The sequence below is a fragment of the Labrus bergylta genome, chromosome 5, assembly GCF_963930695.1.
Source record: "Labrus bergylta chromosome 5, fLabBer1.1, whole genome shotgun sequence".
In the NCBI taxonomy this organism is placed as follows: Eukaryota; Metazoa; Chordata; class Actinopteri; order Labriformes; family Labridae; genus Labrus; species Labrus bergylta.
Genome location: NC_089199.1, coordinates 26,732,385 through 26,751,729, shown reverse-complemented (window position 1 = coordinate 26,751,729; position 19,345 = coordinate 26,732,385). Strand labels below are relative to the sequence as shown.

At 39.4% G+C, this 19,345-nt stretch overlaps 1 protein-coding gene and 1 non-coding gene across 2 annotated transcripts; both read right to left on the bottom strand.

Moving 5' to 3' along the window:
* Positions 1 to 16,629, bottom strand: mfsd4aa (major facilitator superfamily domain containing 4Aa). Its single transcript, XM_020632710.3, has 10 exons — positions 16,282 to 16,629; positions 11,569 to 11,767; positions 10,923 to 11,183; positions 10,485 to 10,635; positions 10,287 to 10,402; positions 8,987 to 9,160; positions 2,989 to 3,136; positions 2,072 to 2,142; positions 1,520 to 1,640; positions 1 to 452 (listed from the first exon to the last, which is right to left on the bottom strand). The coding sequence occupies exons 1-10, from the start codon at positions 16,512 to 16,514 to the stop codon at positions 400 to 402; spliced, it is 1,527 nt and encodes a 508-aa protein (XP_020488366.1). The 5' UTR covers positions 16,515 to 16,629; the 3' UTR covers positions 1 to 399.
* Positions 4,732 to 4,804, bottom strand: trnaf-gaa (transfer RNA phenylalanine (anticodon GAA)). Its single transcript has one exon. It is a non-coding gene; the product is annotated as a tRNA-Phe (tRNA).
* Positions 16,630 to 19,345: the final 2,716 nt, after the last annotated feature.

The following is a 19,345-nucleotide window of genomic DNA, read 5'->3' as shown; positions in this document are numbered from 1 at the left end:
TTTGTGTGCTGCCAGTACATCATTTGTTATTTACAGTGTGTCCAACAGCTTCATTCTACCGTCAGAAAATCACAAAAGTAGCCCTTTCATAGGCTGCGAAGAGTCATACTTCAACAGTTCATTTACAGTCCCACTTAAAGCTAATAGGTAATCATTAAATTGTCTTTCAAATCAAGCTGCAGCAGAGAATTTATCAATTCAAGTAATGGTCATCCAGTGACCTGCTTGATCAGAAGGCTTCTGAATGTTCGGACACAAGGAGGGAGTTCCTGTTCGGTTCGGACACTAGGAGGAAGTGCGTGTGTCACGGTTATTGTTCCCATGCTCCCTTTTCCCCGTCTTCAGCTGGAGCCTGAGGTCACTCATGATCTTTCCCCCAGTCTCTTATGGATCCTCAGATCAGGAGCCTCCAGTCTTTGGCTTCTCTTCCATTTCTGTGTATTTAGACCAATCTGAAAGGTAAAAAGTGTTGATCATTTAAAATACAAGAGTGATCCACTAGGTGCCACTAGACTAGAAAAGTGCTATACAAGCTCAAGTCCATTTAACCATTCACACCTCTGCCCTAAATAAGGATATTTTATTTAGAAGATGGGAGAAGGTGTTTTTATGATCAAAAAAAGTAGAACCAGAGAAAAAACGTATTTTGGCAGTGGTCTCTTGTGTTTTATAAGAAGTGGGTATAGCCATAGTGATGTAACCTATCGCCTCATGCATCACCATTATAAAGACTTAGATACTGAATTCCTCCCTTCAACATCTTTGTTTTTCAAGCCGGAGTTAAGCAGGTCCATATTTGGAAAACAAGTTGGATACATCTTTTTGCCTCTCAACACATTGACCCTGGTAGCCACTTAGCCACAGGATGATATGCCCTAAAGCGGTGCTTCTCAACTGGTGGGTTGGGACCCAAAAGTGGGTCTCAGAGCTGTTTTCATTGTGTCGCGAATATGCGCTTGAAAAACAAAAGTTTGTTTTGTTTCACGTCTTTGTTCTGTCCCATGGTTTGGAATGTGTGGGATCCAAATGGCATTATTTTTCATTCAATAAAAAATGATTATTCATAGAGGAGTTGTTGGTGTGTCCTGAGGCTAGACCAATTGAGAACCACTTCCCTAAAGCATAGCCTTGGTACCAGAATTTAAAAATATTAACATCATGCAGTATATACTAGAGACTAAAAACACATTAGGAAAATGTTAACTTTTTTTCACCACTGAAGGCGCCCTCTGCTGGTTATTATAAAGAATGCATGCTTGCGTCATAAACCAATGCCAAGTTCTGGTTTTCTGTTTTGTTTCCACTGGCAGGTTTTTGGTTGTGTTACTGCTTAGCCATCAACTGCTCCTCCACCTGCTTTGCTTTCTGCTATTTTTGTGTCCACCACCGCCTTATTCTCTATTCAAATTAAGTAACATTACATCGATTTCCGTTTCCTGTTTTTTTTTTTTTTTCTCTAAAGTCCGTGTTATTAAAATTTCATTCTCTCTCTCCATGAGTCGGCCTGATAGGTGCTTACCTTTGTGAAAGTTTCTGTGGCGGTGATGCGTGTAGAGGAACAGCAAGAACAGGAAGAAGGCGATAAAGGATGCTCCCGTACAACACACCAGGAAAGAGTAACTGCCCTGACTGTTGATCACCTGTGGGAGGAGAAACATTCACAAACTGGGTTAATAATCTTATACAACTCTGCAGCTGACCCTGGAAAGCAGCGCAGCATCAGAACAGGTTTATTAAGACAGTGTTTACTTGACGCTTTAGTCCTTCAGACACAGTGAGCAGCCACAGCTATCCTTCCTCACACTAATGTGCTGCTGCAGGGAAGCCATTACAATGAATCAGTGAAGTCTTTTCTTATTATAACTACTTCAGATCTGTCAATAAAGGGGGAAGTTAGTTCCAAAAAGAATGGAGCAGCAAACATTAGCATGTCAAAAGAAACAAAAAAAACATGCAGAAATAATCGTGAAAAAAAATCATGAATAAACACTGAATATAGAAGCTGTTGTAAATTAAATAATTCTAGTGAATAAAGTTTGTATTCAAAGACAGTTATGAAAATATTTCTTACAGATCCAACGAGCAGCTGCAGCGCCATCTCTCCTGTGCTAGCACACGTCACCAGGACAGTTGTGGCACAACCTTTAGCAAAGGGGATAAAAAGGAAAATCCATATAAACTGAAGATTAAAAAAATGTATAATTCATTAAAAAAACAAGTAAATACTTATTTGAGGATTGTTACTACATCCAGGACGAACATGTTCTTATTTCTTTTGTTTTTACCATCTTTGCCAAATATGATTTCTTTTATCCTACCTATTGTAAGACCTTACTGCTGACCTTTACGTCCTCTCCCCTTGCTACCAATCTGACCTTTTGGTCCCACATGAGCCAGTACGCAGCCTGACATCCTCAGACGGAGGTCTTTTATTCGGTCTGAAAATTGGGGTAACAGAGCATTCACAGTTCAAACGCCTGAGCTCTGGAACAAGCTGCCCAAGGAGATCAAGTCAGCAGACTCAGTGACCACTTTTAAATCTTTTATGATTTATGTTAGCTTTTCATCATTACACTTGACCTCATCATTTTACAGGCTCTACTAATTCTACTTTTTTTTTTTTTTTTTTGTCTTTGTTGGCTTGCCTTGACTTTTTTGCTGTTTTTTTCTGGTAAAGCAATTTTTTAAATTGAATTTAGAAAAAGTCCTCTATAAAAATAAAAAATAATTATTATTATTACCATTTCCTTCCTTTCCTCTGACTGTGTGTTTTTCAGGTATTTTTTACAATAAACAATATGCCCACACTTTTTTTTTGTGTTTGAATATTTGGTTTAATGTCTGTGTGTACTCTGTTTCTTTTCATTAATGTGATTTAAGATGATGAAAATATGTCTTTTTTGGTCTCTCACACAGTATGAGACTTCTAGGATTCGTTGATGCTGAGCGTTTGTGTCTGTGTATGACTCAGTGTGTGTGCTAGATTACCTTTGTAGTCCAGTATGTCCTCTGTAAAGGCCAGCATGGAGGGAAACACACTGCTGATGCACAGCCCCAACACACAGGTACCGATGAAGAGGAACACAGAGCTGGTGTAGAAGATCAACAACAGACACTGCACCAGTATGAGCCCCCCCTAACACACACACAGAGACACACACAGGCACACAGCGTTAGGAGGACCAGGGCTTAACAGAAACCCAACAAACCATGCTGTGCAGAGTATTACAAATGTGTTGAATAACAAACCAAACTACATGAGACAAACATCATTTTTGACACTTTTGATTTAAGCATCTGCACACAGTGCAAAACTCTCTGCCCAAACAAAAACAAACACATGAAAAACCTTTTAGTTCAGTCAGGATCCCTGATGGCTCTGCTATGAAGATGCTCCATGGCTAAGCTGAGCAGCATGCCACAGCTTTCCACAGAGCATAATGCTAAACTCTCCGTGTGAGGGTGCACCAAAAGGTTTATTCTAGAAAGGAGGAGGGGGTGGTGGTGGTGGTGCTGGTGGTGGTGGTGGTGGAGGCAAAGCTTCGCCTGCAGCAGCGCAGTGTGAGCGGCATTAGTGTTGCAGGAATCAGTGAGAAGGAAGTCGTATTTCAATGGACTGCCTGGTTACAGGCTGGGATTGGTTTGTGCATCATTAAAAACAATGATTCAATCAGCAGGCTGTCAGCTGACCTCAGCTGCGGTGTGTGACTTGTCCTGCATGAACAAACATGAAGCTTCATATAACAGACAATACTCCCTGCACGGCGAGACCAAATATTCTTTAAGATCATAATTCATCTGCATATTTAGTCATTTCTTGAAACAACTGTTTTTGTACTTTATAGAATTTGGCTTATTCGTCTTGGTATGAGCAACAGAGTCACCTCAAACTAGTTAAGAATGATAAGCAAAGAAGATTATCAAAACAGGATTCAAGATTCTTTGACCTCTGAACACTCACTGAGAAATACTGATTCACTGTTAAGTCAATTTCTGAGTAAGCTTCATGTTTGAAATTATTCATATATTAATATATATTTATATGAAACCTCTATTGGCCAGAACTCCCTCGTAGAGTTTTTATTATTTTTCGCTATTATACAATCACAACTGATCAAACCTGGGACCTTTTTATTTTTAAAGGTTTCTTTTTTGGGCTCTTCATGCCTTTACTTAGAGCTTCGTAACTGACTCTACTTTTTTAAAACTAAAAGCGTAATGATCAATTGACAGACCTTGAAATCCTTTCTGCTTTTCAAACTACCACCTCTCAACTATAACTGACTGTAGACGACAGCATTAGCATGACTGGGTGGGCTATGCAATTTGCCCATGCAGGTAAATAGTGTGCTCTCCATGAGGTGGTATTGTCTTTAGTATTTAGCTTTTAACTCGTACTTTGAGTGAATCAACACAGGAGAACATGATGAATGCATTACTGAATCTGTTTTTTTATGTACCACAAACTCTGTACAGTGAGACCCTTAAAAAGCTGCTATGAGTCAGCAGTTCTGGAGGCAAAGGGAATGTTTCATCATGCAAGATATTAAAAGTGCAACACAAAGACACAGCGTGGTAACATGGAGGACCAGTGTTGGCAAACAGACATTGAACACCCAGACTTTTATGAACACAAGTGAATATCTGATTCATGGAGAAGCTTAAACAGGACAAGCTGTAGGTGAGTAGCTTAACCTGTGAATGGTAGGTGTATTTCCAAAAACACAGCACTGCCGAAACCCGGGATCGAACCAGGGACCTTTAGATCTTCAGTCTAACGCTCTCCCAACTGAGCTATTTCGGCTCTGAGACAGAGAGAACAGAGGCCCTGAATGGAAGAGTAAACACACTTAATCCAGATAGAGCAGTTCCCTCTGTCATGTAGAACAGGATTGGTTTATTTGCAGTCTGGAATGCAGGTTTAAAAAAGAGCTCCATGTGACACAGGTCCTGTTTGCTGAGTCACAACAAGGATAGGTTCAGCTAAAGCTCAGATAGCATGTTTGGTCTATAAGATATGACCTCTGAATGAGCATGTTTACTGTAAAGTTACACTTTCTAAAATATTGAGCTTTTTTATTTAATTTATTTACCCTAAATTGCGTGGTTAGCTTCAAGGCTGCCGTAAACTGATCTGTCTTCAAGGCTCTTCTTCTAGGGTTTTCCTTATCCGAAATGTCAATGATGAAAGTATATACACATAAAACATCTTAAAGCAATGACTCCCTACAAAGTTTCAATTACACTCACAGATGTGGTGCTGTGTTGAAGGACACCTATGTGAACACAGTCAGAAAGCTGTGGAGAACTAGCTCACCAGCTCTTTGTTGTTTATTATCCACGTTTTTTCCTCAACATGCACAGTGTTTCTTTGTGTTATTGAATGCAATTAGGACAACATGAAAACCCTAGAAGACCTCTGTATAGTTGCAAAGCACACACAATATAAAAGCACGTCATTTGATTTCAAAGAACAACCCCAGCAAACTTCTGCACATTCATTCTATTATACTGGGGGAAAAAAAAGGGCTATAGCAAGAGCATGCATTGAACTTGCATAACGCAGGAGGAAAACCGTTGATGCAAACCTCCACACAGAAAGGTGCCAGTTATCTTCAGTGTGAGATGCAACCACAAAGAACTACTTCCTCAAAATGCACACAAGGGGGGGTTAAAACCTGAGAGCAGAACCAGAAACCTAACCGGTCAGGACCAGATCCAAACACGGCAAACCATTTGATACTTACAACCCTACTCATAAACAGCACTAACAATATTGCATTTTTTTAATAAAGCAATGGACATGAATGTTTTTGAATGTGCTTAGATTAGTACTGCTATATGCAAAGCAGACCTCTGCAGCAGTGTTTGAATGTGTGTGTGATGAATGACACATGTACTGTAAAGGACTTGGATTATTCAGAAGCAAAGCGCTAAATAAATACAGTTCAGGTAATTTTAAGCTACACCTTCATCGAGAAGATACTTTATATTAATTTATTTATACAAGTAAGGAAGTTATATATTGGTGGAGTGTCCTTAAATAAACAAGTCTTTCATTCAGGTTTGTTAAGATTAAGCCTGGCTATCTGTTGTATTACACGCTATGAGGAGTGGGGGCAAGAATAATTCAGTTAAAATGAACTAGAGGTTATTTGTGGTTCAAGTACAAAATGACCATGGCTTCTTCTGCAAATAAATCATTGTTGTTCTCTAATCACACATTTGTGTCATACTTTTTGGAGACAAATAAAGCCCTGACATTTAACATATCAGACAAACAAATGTAGTCATTAATTTAAGACTGAATTTACAGTAGACCCAGAGTCAAAACCTTAAAATAAATCATCTCTAATGATTCTAGGCACATCTGTTGCTTCACATTGTTCACCTTATATTCCACTAGAGGGCAGATCTGTGCAAAAGTTGGTGCTGATATTCACTGACATGATGGGTCCTTGATTTCTTAAACATTTTCTATAAACATACAGTATCTCACAAAAGTGAGTACACCCCTCACATTTCTGTAAATATTGTATTATATCTTTTCATGGGACAACACTGAAGAAATTACACTTTGCTACGATGTAAAGTCGTCAGTGTACAGCTTGTATAACACTGTAAATTTACTGTCCTCTCAAAATAACTCAACACAAAGCCATTAATGTCTAAAACGCATGCAACAAAAGTGAGTACCCCTAAGTTAAAATGTCCAAATTGTGCCCAAAGTGTCATTATTTTGTGTGGCCACCATTATTTTCCAGCACTGCCTTAAGCCTCTTGGGCATGGAGTTCACCAGAGCTTCACAGGTTGCCGCTGGAATCCTCTTCCGCTCCTCCATGACGACATCACGGAGCTGGTGGATGTCAGAGACCTTGCGCCCCTCCACCTTCCGTTTGAGGACGCGCCACAGATGCTCAATAGGGTTTAGGTCTGGAGACGTGCTTGGCCAGTCCCATCACCTTTCCCCTCAGCTTCTTCAGCAAGGCAGTGGTCGTCTTGGAGGTGTGTTTGGGGTCGTTATCATGTTGGAATACTGCCCTGCGGCCCAGTTTCTGAAGGGAGGGGGATCATGCTCTGCTTCAGTATGTCACAGTACATGTTGGCATTCATGGTTCCCTCAATGAACTGTAGCTCCCCCAGTGCCGGCAGCACTCATGCAACCCCAGACCATGACACTCCCACCACCAGGACATGGTTCAAGTAATCCATGTCCTCAGTCTGCTTGTCTTCAGCAAACTGTATGCGGGCTTTTTTGTGCATCATCTTTAGAAGAGGCTTCCTTCTGGGACGACAGCCATGCAGACCAATTTCATGCAGTGTGTGCCGTATGGTCTGAGCACTGACAGACTGACCACCCCCCCACCCCTTCAACCTCTGCAGCAATGCTGGCAGCACTCATACGTCTATTTTCCAAAGACAACCTCTGGATATGACGCTGAGCACGTGCACTCAACATCTGAGGTCCACCATGGCGAGGCCTGTTCTGAGTGGAACCTGTCCTGTTAAACCGCTGTATGGTCTTAGCCACCGTGCTGCAGCTCAGTTTCAGGGTGTTGGCAATCTTCTTATAGCCTAGGCCATCTTTATATAGAGCAACAATTCCTTTTTTTCAGATCCTCAGAGAGTTCTTGAACTTCCAGTGACCAGTATGAGAGTGAGAGAGTGATAACACCAAATGTAACAGACCTGCTCCCTATTCACAACTGAGACCTTGTAAAACTAATGAGTCACATGACACCGGGGAGGGAAAATGGCTTATTGGGCCCAATTTGGACATTTTCACTTAGGGGTGTACTCACTTCTGTTGCCTGCGTTTTAGACATTACTGTCTGTGGGTTGAGTTATTTTGAGAGGACAGTAAATTTACAGTGTTATACAAGCTGTACACTGACGACTTTACATCGTAGCAAAGTGTAATTTCTTCAGTGTTGTTCCATGAAAAGATATAATACAATATTTATGTGAGGGGTGTACTCACTTTTGTGAGATACTGTATGTGTTATTTTATTATAATTGATAATGTGTCTTAAATAATAAACAGGTTTTTCAGGTAACCTACAACCTCCACTCTCATCAGGCATGTTTCTGGCAGCAGCAAGCAGCTGTTTTTGAGCAAATAAACAGAAACAAACCTATTTTAAGTTTTGTATCCAGCATTAAGCTGCAGACAAACAAAGTTAGTGTTTACATGATGAACTTACTGAAGGATCAAGCAGCTGAGTGGTCAGGTAATTTTCCCACGGAACAGAACAGGTCAACTATTTGCTCAAGGATGATTATATTAACTTTCAGAGGTGATACACATTTAGATGTTGTATTTCCAGTTTGTTTCCATGCCCACATATGGGGAAAAAAAATAATTATGCAGCTTCAAGAACACGTTAAAGCTTCATCTCTTTGTAAAAAGACACAAGACGTTATTAAATATCGAGTTTCTTTCCTATAAATATGTTTTTGGGGGGTGCTGGTGGTGCAGCAGTTAGTTAGTCTTTCAAGCGGGCAGCCCAGGTCAAAATCCAGCCCGTGGCTCCTTTCCCGCATGTCATCCCCCCACTCTCTCTCTCTCTTGCTGATTTCTGACTCTATCCACTGTCCTATCTCTCCATTAAAGGCACACAAAAAAATATGCATGTTTTTGGTTTGACATAAACATTTTCAGCATATTTCAGCACAGTAAGATTTTCTTTTGTTTGTAAGTGCAGAAATAAAAGGTTGAGCATGACAAAGCAGCTGGCTTTAAGATCCTGTTGTCTGTGTGCATATTTAATCCTCCTCGGAATGACACCACCAGATGAAGTCATGTGTGTTCCCTGGTCAAATATTTGATTGTAACTCATATGACATCTGCTCTATTGTCTGTTATATGAAATTATAGCCTTGTGTTACCCACAAGTATCTATTTAAATATCTTGAGATGTCAAAAAGGATGTACTTTATGGTTAGGGTGGTTTGTTCCTTCTTCTTTTATGTATGTGTTCTTACCAGACTAACAGTGAGCAGAATGGATGCTGTGAATTTGCAGGACAGGTAAATGAAAGCCAGTCTTCCCAAAGTGATGGCTGCCCAAAATACACTGTCCAGACATCCTGCAGTCTTGTGACCCATCAGCAGAGGAGGGGACACCGCGTAGGTGTAGACGAAGCCAGAGTAGGAGCCCTGCGTGACAACAAACACAAAAGGAGATTATCACAGGGCAGAGAATATGATATTTGGATCTCTCTGCAATTGGCACCATAAAAACGTTGCCATATCAGCTATTATCAGTTCCTGTTTGCAGTGTATCTATAGATTCACAGACAGCAATCTCGTAATTACTGAGATACTGAAACTAAAAAAGTGAGAACTCAAAGGTAATATGTGAAGTTATAAAGAGTGCTTCTTTTCTAAGCTTTCAAAACTAAATTTAGGGAAGTAGCATGTCTGTTTGTTCAGATTTGACCAAAATATGACCTGCAATTGATGCTAATTGCAGTTATCAAGCCATGTTCAAGCCATCCAATTGCCTCCATAAGCTGTGTGTCACAGCCACGACTGTAACCTCACCTACTTTCATTCCAGTTAACATGCCAATTCAGCTGGTAAAAATCAGGGATGAGCACAAATTGCTCACTAAATTATTTAAGTCTTCGCACACGCTAGTCTGCACCAAAATGACTAGCCGGTGAATCAAATGATTAATTATTAATTTTATGAATTCCGGCCCTAAATGTGTGAAATGTAGCATGTACGCTGTAAGGCAGGCGCCCGCTAGCCGCGCCTGTAGCTCCGGTTAATTGCTACGGCCATAATGCTTTACTTATCTGGATGTAAAACCGCACAGTGGACAGATGGCATCTTGTATCCTCTTGTAGCATCTTATTTGCTTATGCTGTGTCAGGTTAAACTGGCATATTCAGCAGGTAGCACTAGCGCTGCTAATGTTAGCCACAGTCTGCAAACCAATCTTCCATCATTTACCCACAATCCCGTGTTAATCTGTGTCAAGTACATTGTGCTCAGTTTCGACTGTTTACTGAGTGTTTTCTTAACTTTAGACTAGTCGACTAGTCTGAACACAGGGAAATGAATTCCTAGAAAAAACCTGGTAACATTGTTTTGTTTTTTAACACACTGGCATCCATCTGTCTATTTGACCTCCTCATCATCACCTCAGCTCTCATCCTTGAAGCCCTCCTACCATTATAACCTTCACCCAACCCCTCATAGTTTGAAAACCCCTCTTGCAGAGAGTCAAATGTTCGATGTTTGTGTGTATATTTGTAGTGTGAGCAGGAATTCTCACTATAATCCCGTCAGTGATGAAGAGGATGGCCCCACCCAGAGCGTGGATGATGAAGAAAGTAGCTGGATGACCTCTGACTCTGGCAGCGTCACAACAGCAAAACAAACTCCCATGGCCTGAAGAGACAAGGACACTGAGAGGTCTGACATTTTATAGGTATCGAGAGTTCATAACACATGCTTTCACTTCCAGCTTTACCTTCCTCACTGTCCACAGTGTGACTTTCACTCTCCCCACTGTGACTTTTGCTGGTCTGAGAGTTTTTGTCCAGCAGATGTTGACTCTTGCTAGAGCAAGACAGCAGTCTTTCGTGGTACATCAATGTGAGCACTGCTGCAGGCACAGGGAGCTGTAGGGACACAGACAAACACGCTCATAAAGAGGCTTTTTTGGAGCTGGCTCTTAAAGGGAACGAGAGCTGGCACTGATTCATGTTACTCCAAAACAAAGACTTATACAGCCTCTTTGCGTCCTGCACCTCGCTTAACGTCTAAATTGTGTGCCGCTACTACAACAAAATGTAGTTGGAAACACCCCAAATCAAGGCACGCTGCACACCATCAAAATAGTGCCCCTTGTTTCTAAATCTTATTTTAACACTATAAATAAAAAACATTAATAACGACATGAACTCACATTGATGAGGGCCATGATCCAGAAGGCGTACGCGACCCTGGTGATGACTAGGCCCTCTGTGTGCAGAGGATACTGGAAGATATTTGGAAGCGCTGCTACCTGCCCGGCCATTCTGCTCCGGAGGTGCTCAAGGTCAGAGGTAGAAGAGGACGAAGAGTTGGCGGTCGAGTTAACACCAAGAACGCAGGAGTCCTCCGCGAGGAAAGGATCAGCGACAAGGGGCGTAACCAGAGCTCCCAGGCCTATGAAGAAATGCAGAGCCTGGGAGGAGACATGAACATTAAAACCCTGAACATACTGCATAATTACTTTTTCCTTGCATGTTGCCTTGATTACTAATTTTCTCTCCAAGTTTGAGAAAAGTCGTAATCGTGTAATGTGCACACGAACACCCAGTACTCTTTTAGGTATGAGGCGCATTTTTAAACATGTTAGTTTTGATCGGTCTCTTCTGCCTGTTAATGTTTTGAACAACTTGAGGTCCAAACTTCATTATTGTTCATTAAATAAATGTGATTGGTTGAAATGCATCAGAAATTTTAGTCACGATTTCTCATACAGGAGTTAAATCACTGCTCTAAAGCACACACTCATGTATGAATACACACACACACATACACACTCAAGCACATACACACACTCTGACCTGCAGGAAGGTGGCAGAGTCTTTCTGGTACAGCTTCACCAGCTGCCTGTTGGCGATGTTGTCAATCACTCCCATTGATTGACCAGCAATTGCCATGGCGACGGATAACAGCGCTACATGGTTACATAGTGGTATGACAGCAAACACCAGAGAGATGACGAAAGTGCAGCAGAGGAGTGCTGACAGGGAGGACAGGAGTCTGCAGAAGACAAAGAAAAAGACGACACCCACATGATTAAGGACAGACAATGAATTAAAGATATAATACAGTGACTCATTCTATATTAAGAATTAAAGGCAGAGTTTTAGTTTGAAAGACTCGGACATATTCCTCATACTTGTACCATTACTCAGACCTTGCCACAGTGTTTTGTTGTTTGAGTTAAGTCACCTTGATGGTTTGCTGCTCCACTGGCTTTTATTTACCCAGTGGCTTTATCACAGCCCTCCAGCAGCTGCACAAATTATCTTCACCTGGTACTCTCATTCTTTCCTGCCAACTTTCCACAATATATGTTTAACCTTTTTCCAGAATACTTTTATTTTGTTCAGGAGACATTTCTTAAAGGGCTTGTCATTAAGAGGCAAAAAGAAATATACGTAGAGCGGCTCAAATCAGTTCTGGCAGTAATCACAAGTTTCTAAACATGAATAAATTAACCACACTGAACTCACACTTTCTTAATAAACATTTATACTATTATTTGAACCAGTTTAGAATACATTACTGTAGTGCTTATCCAGAGGACACTCTGAGTCACAGTTGCCAATACTCTCGACACCGTCTGCAGCACATGTAGCATCAAAAATGAACATGGTGGTCTGGACCTCCACCCTTTATGCCCCCAAGCTGCATTTTATCCACCACTCATCTGTGGTTTCTTCCTCTCATACTGTATTGGTCTCAAATATCCAATATTGGTCGGACCATACTTAAAGACAGTCTACAGCACAGTGAGCAATGACTGAGATATCAACACAGATATCTGGTTGAAAAGCGAGTGATGCTGGGTCAGTGCCCCCATCAACTCTTATTCACCGATTTTCAACAGGCTCATATATGGTTACAGTGTCACCGTGTCAGAAACATCATTTGGTTTCATGATTTTGAAAATGTGTTCATTTAAGTGTTGAAAGGTTGATGAAAATGATGATTGTAGCAGCATTTCTCAAAATCGTTTTGCAGGGGTCGCGTAAAATCCCATCTGTGCAAAGATATCATTCAACACATTTTTTTTTATTTCCATGCAGAAATTGTAAATATGGTACTTTATGGTAATGTTAACAAGAGAGTTTGAGTTTGAAATCCAGTTTATTTGTGTTTGCGTGTTCATTTCATTGGTGACTGTAATGCACTGCTCACTTGTACAATCATTTTAGCCGCTACAGCTATTGAAAATCTACATGAGTGATTGTGAGACAAATTGACACATTTCTTGTTAAAATATTTTCGAAAGATAGACGTATATCAACATGGTCAAATAGTTCAGGATAACTTTCACTTTTGAATCAGTTTTAAACGAAAGATGGGAAGTTGCCAAGCCAACCATTTAATGGGTCTCGCTCCCGGCACTGAAACTGCCTGAGAAGAAAAGATAAGGACGAACAGTGATCTCCAGCCCAAACTAACACAACAAAACCAAACAATCTCAACATGCCAGGTGAGAAAAACAGACACCTACAGTAGATAGAGAAAAGTAAAAATGGGGAACAAAATCTCCTCAGCATGTTGCTGGCCAGTACGTACTATTCAGTATGGAGTTTCAGTATACTGAACTTTGTGGTCATTCAGTATGCATTGTTTGGGTCCACCTCAGTATACTGAACATTTCAAGTATGGATACTAACTTCCGGGTTTCATGCAGTATGGATCGGATGCGTGCTTTCAGGAAATGAATTGTATTTTAACTCCCACAATGCATTGCGAAATTAAACGTAAATCGTCACGTCACGTCTGCCTTCAAATCAAAACAAACGAGCGTGGATTAATTGAATCAATTTTTAATGTAGAGTTAAAGTCCCGACTGAAATCACTACTTTTAATTAACAACAGAAAATATAACAAATGTCTGCATTATTATAAAACCTTTCCCCCCTCTATTTAAATAATGATTTCACTATTTAAATGTGTCTTTATTGTTTATTTTATATTCTGTATATTACTGTCTTTCATTTGTACTTTTCTTTATGAAGGCTACTGTATGTTATTTAGTTATTCAATCTGCCTTTACTTGATTTACATTGTGATATTGTTTTTTGTTTACCTGACTGTATATGCGCATTACTCTTCTTGAATAAAGATAAACTAAAAAAAAACTAAAACTAAAACTAAAAAACGGGTGAATGCAGCCGGTTCGGGTAACGTAAATGACGCCACTTCCTTACTGAATGAATCAGACGAAGTAAGAACAAATATCTGCCTACTGAATAGTAGGTACTAACAGTATGCAGCACGGATAGTAGGTACTGCCTACTGACTACTGAAAGATTGAGTATCTGTACTTGCCAATTTGGATACAGCCAGAGTGTGTTGCAGGTAGGGGGAGAGAGAACAGGGCCGCATGTATACAGGGCCATTGTTCATTGATATGATTTGATTCCTGACATTGCTATTAGATTGACAAGGCTGTGACTTTGCCCCACTTTGATCCAGATCTTTGCAACTGTCGCATGGATTTCCATGAATTTACATCGATGATCCCAAGAAGTAGAATCCTACAGACTCTGGCAATCCCCTGACCTTTCTTTCTAGTTCCATCATGAGGTCAATACACTTTCACTTATTCACTGAAATGTCTCAAATCTAGACTGGATCAACTCAACTTTTCATTAAGCATGACATTTCCTACATACATTCAAACCCACCTTAGTTTTATAAATTGAATCAGGATTCCCCAACGCTGCACCAAGGGCCAGCTTACATTTCTATTTATTTATGAAATTACTCTTAAAGTAATGACATTCTCTACGACCTCGGCTGAACTTTGTGTTTATTGACATTGAGCTCATTGTCATGTTATCATTGTTTTTTTATGTTTATGTTAGCATGATCATTTTATAGGCTTGTTAATATTTACGATCAAGATAATTAATTTTGATAGTGAATTATCTTCATCTACTTATTGATTCTTTTGGAAAGATCGTTGGTTGAATCACCTGCTCCTGTAGTCTTAATGTAGAAGTGGCCTATGGCAAGACACTGAACCCCAAACTGCTTCTAAAGGCATAGGTGTGTGTGTGTGACTGAAATACATTAGTTCCTGACGGGCAGGTTTTCACCTTGTGACTGCCTGCGTCATTAGTGTATAAATGCATTTGTATAATGGAAAGTAGCAGTAGGGTGAAACACTGTAATACTCTGAGAAAGGTGTGTTACAATTGAAGTCCAATCATGATTTAACTGACAGGGCTTACAGGTGGCAGATACAAATGGTCTGTGAAACCATCCATTTATCAAAAAAAAAACTTCTCTGTGATAAAGGAACGACACTAGTTATTTTGCAATTGTGTTGCATGCATGGAAAACACCAGTTTCTTTTCACCTCAGAGTCTAATAACACACACATGCATGCCAGGCCTACAGGCTGCTCAATGTGTGAAGGACGGCCTGAAACATCCATCTGCTATTTGAATATCCCAGATTTGACAGTCAAATTAAGAATAAAGCAACTGTAGGTAAACATCTCAATATGGACAATGAAATACTTCACATTGACACAGTCACTCTATTCACATTATTTCTTTTACATCAAGGGCTGTGCTGTAGCCGGGTTTGAGAAATGTTGGAGTTGCGTGTCCAAATTCTCAAGCAGAACCTCACCCACACAAAGAACATTGATCCTCCACAAACCAAACTGTGTAGGGATGATGAATTGTTTGTACTCATTGTACTTATTTAGCTCTATTATGGTCTTTATTTTTTTTTTATCTCAATGTGTGCTTTATTAATGATGTTACATGTTGACATTTCTACCTGGTATGTACTAATGTTATTTGATTTTCTTAATGCCTGAAATACTCAGGTCTAAATTCTAGAGGTTAAATGAAGCGGGCACCACTTGCTGATCCACATTGCTAAATTTAACAAGTGTATTCCCATGACTTAAATAATAAAAGGCAATGATATCTGTGTTTGATTCACTTTAGTTTTACCTCCTGGTTATCTTTTTTTTATAACCTTAATCTCCCATAGAGCGATTAATAAAGGGTTATTTTATCTTATCTAAATGTTTTGTTTCATTTTGTGCATCAAATTCATTCAAATAACAAAAAAAATAACTTAATTTTCCCAAAAATATTTTTACTTTAAAAACTTTGCATCATTTTAAAACTCAATGAGTAGAGAAGAATTCTAGTGCTGAAACAATTTGGCCACAAACTAGGCTTGACTAGTAGTAACCAAAAATAAATATTACTGTTGTTGTTGTTATTATTATAATGAATGGGGTCCTAATTGATGTTTTCAAAAAAAAGAAAACTAAAACAACTTTAATACTTCTAAATTAGCTTGAGTTTGTATGCCTTAAAGACAATCATGGAGTAATGTGTTGGATGATATAATATTTAGAAAAAAAAAGTTACATTAGTTAGCCTACATTAAGTAGGAGTCTAGCGTCCCATTTACCACATGCATATTTAGTCTTAACTTCATTACCTTTGGATACGATCTTGTGTCATAGTCTAAAAGCATCCAACTCAAACAAGCTCACTCACGTCTTCTTGAAAAGTCCTCCCACGCTGCTGCCCACCAGCAGGAAGAGCTGCTGAGAAAAGAAGACCCAGGTGATCTGCTGCAGCGTGGACTGAGTCTGACACCTCAGGTCCAGGATGGTGGGACCAAGGAAGGCGATACACATGCCGAAACTGAAGAACACACTCCAGTAGGTAAGAGTGTGCTGCCAGTGGCGCTTAAAGAGCGAACAGATCCGCTCGTCCAGGAGCTTCATGTCGCTCTGATCTCCTGAAACCTACAGATACCGAGCGACTGGAAGCTGTTCATTGAGCTCCGTCTTCATAAATACACACACTACCAACGGAGAAAGTCAACACAACTGTACGAGTCACTCAGACTGAGGACGGTCCGCTTTAGTGCCACTTTATTGACGGACATGACCCTGATTGGCTGATGTAGCATAGGCACCGCCCACTACAGCTGACAGGCTTCAGATCAGTTTCACTCGTGGATGAGGACATGAGCAAAACTGGTGGAAGAAATACTTAACTAGAAGCAACATTAAAACATTGTACAAGTACTTTTAACTTCTCAGCCTCTGGTGGCGTCATTTCCATGTGATAACACTGAGCTTGTTTAAGTTGTGGGAACACAACAGTTTTTATGGCTGTTATGTCTACAGACCATAAATGTGTCTCCCAACAGTTAACAATTATCATGCTTACACTTTGAATAAAACCGAAACATGTCGGGTTAAAATATATTTAAATAGACATGCAGAGGCGGAGCTAGACTCTCTTGATCAAAGTGGCAAAACTGCAGCACTGACTTTTTAAGGGGAGTTGAAGTTTAAAGTGGCAACAACCACAGATGAGAAGCATTTTTATGCTTTCTATCTGCACTAATCATACTGGTATGTTAACTAATACCGTTTATAAGTATCTGAAGTATCTTACAGCCCAGAACAGAAATGTATTGACTTTGAAAAATAACTCTATAGAGCGGCAATGAATATACACATTTTCTAAGTTTCATTCTTTACAGGCTCAAAACGATGATGTATTTCTAAAATATCAAGACGAAGTTCTAACAAAAAGAAAAGTGCTACATTGAAATGCAAAGAAAGCCACTAGCAGTAATACACTTTATTTCTGTTATGTATATATATATTTATCAAATGTGTCTTTTTCACTTTCTTAAATCAATCACACTTTCAATAGGATAGTGGTTTCATACATGTTGTGTTAAAACATTGTGAGTCACTACTTAAGCTGGATTTGTACAGAAAAAAAAAGACTCCCATGTATTTGAGGTGAGGTTAGTTTAAAGCATGCTGAATAGGATAGGATAATACTTTATTGATCCCCAGAGGGGAAATTCAGGCGTTGCAGCAGCACAGACAAGAAGGCTCAAATACACATTAAACAGAATAGATCATAAATTAACCAATATATTCCAGTGAGGATGACATTTTTACATCACAATGTTATTATATCACATAATAATGATAAATGATGCATATATGCGTTAGTAGAATTGAGGCTCTTTGTAGCTGGTGGAGCTGAGCTGCATTAGTTCATTAGTTAGATAACATGATGTTTCATGTTTCATCATGGGTCTATCACATGTTTGGATAGTAAAATCTTAAAATAACTGGAAACTAGGCCACAGGAATTCATTGAAAGTTGGAAAAAGAAACATGTTTCTGTGTGAATCAGAGTGCAGTAGAAAAACCACACTTACTTTAATTTCCCTTTGATTATGCTTTCATCGAAATAAAATACATTTATGAATACAGTTTTAAAATGTCTAAATCAGTTTCTGGTGGTGCAGATGTCAAACTTTTCTGACTCCCAGTCTCCCATGAAGAATGATGAAGACAAACAAGATGATCTTTGTCCACTCTCAGGCTCATGAAGGAAGTACCCAATCATATATAACTTTAAATAAACATGATCTTCATGATCTTTAATGTTAATGTAACATTACCTTTCATCAAACATGTTACCAATAATGCTTTGGGTTATAAAGTAGCAAATTCTCATCTACTATTTGAGTAGGGGTTTAAAGTTTCATTGAATAGAAGCACTGTACCTCAAATCTGTCCTAGGTAATAAGTAACAGGCCACACCTGAAGGCTGTAGTGTACGTACGTGCATTAAACCCACTGGGGTTTGCTGTCCTCCCGTCTTCAATCTTCAAAAATCTGAACAAGGAACACATAACAATAAAACCTTTAAGAATAGGGTATTAACAGGCGTAATCCATGTAATAAAAGAGATACAAAAGAGATTCTAAACAAGCAGCATTGAAATCCAAAAATACCTTCAGTCTCAACTGGTTCGACAGGTTTAGAGTCACAGCTGTTGGCCTTTGAAAGGACATTATTGAATTATTTTGTAATAATGCAGGCGATAAGAAGAGTAGAAAGGTCTCCTTTAACTACCATTTTATAGAGGTCAATACATCTATTAGAAAGGTAAGAGCAATATTAATAATAAATCTTCATGTACTATTTAAATTACTAAACATATATTTTCCTGAGAGATCCCATGCTCCCTTGTCTCGTTGGTTCCTCTGGATGGTAGGACGGTCTACTGCTGCTGAAACTGCCTGAATCCAACTGCTATAATTGTTAATATCAGTATTATATTAATTATCACAACAATGAATTTTAATGTGAATCTTAAAGGTGCTCGACTTTAACTGCTACTGTTAACATACCAGTCCTCTCCTTTTCACTGTTATTATAGTTTCTAATGTTATTATTATAATAATTGGTCATACTGTTCTGTTACTGCTCATACCAATACTTTAACCATTAATACTGACATTGTAGCCATAATTATTTTTTATTCATTTTATTTTATTATTGTTGTTACTCTGATTTTCTCTAGTCTTGTCTTTCTTTCTGCATCTAACCCACTTTCCAACCCAAACACAGTAGCAGCATGGCTGTTTGATCAAGGGGAGTCCATCAACATCCCAGGCACAAAACAAATCCTCTCAGACCCATCTCATGTTCTCCACTCTGAGCAAGGGCGTCCATAAGGGGGGAAACAAAGGGAAAGCTTTCCTGGGCCCAGGCCCATGGGGGGGGTCCAT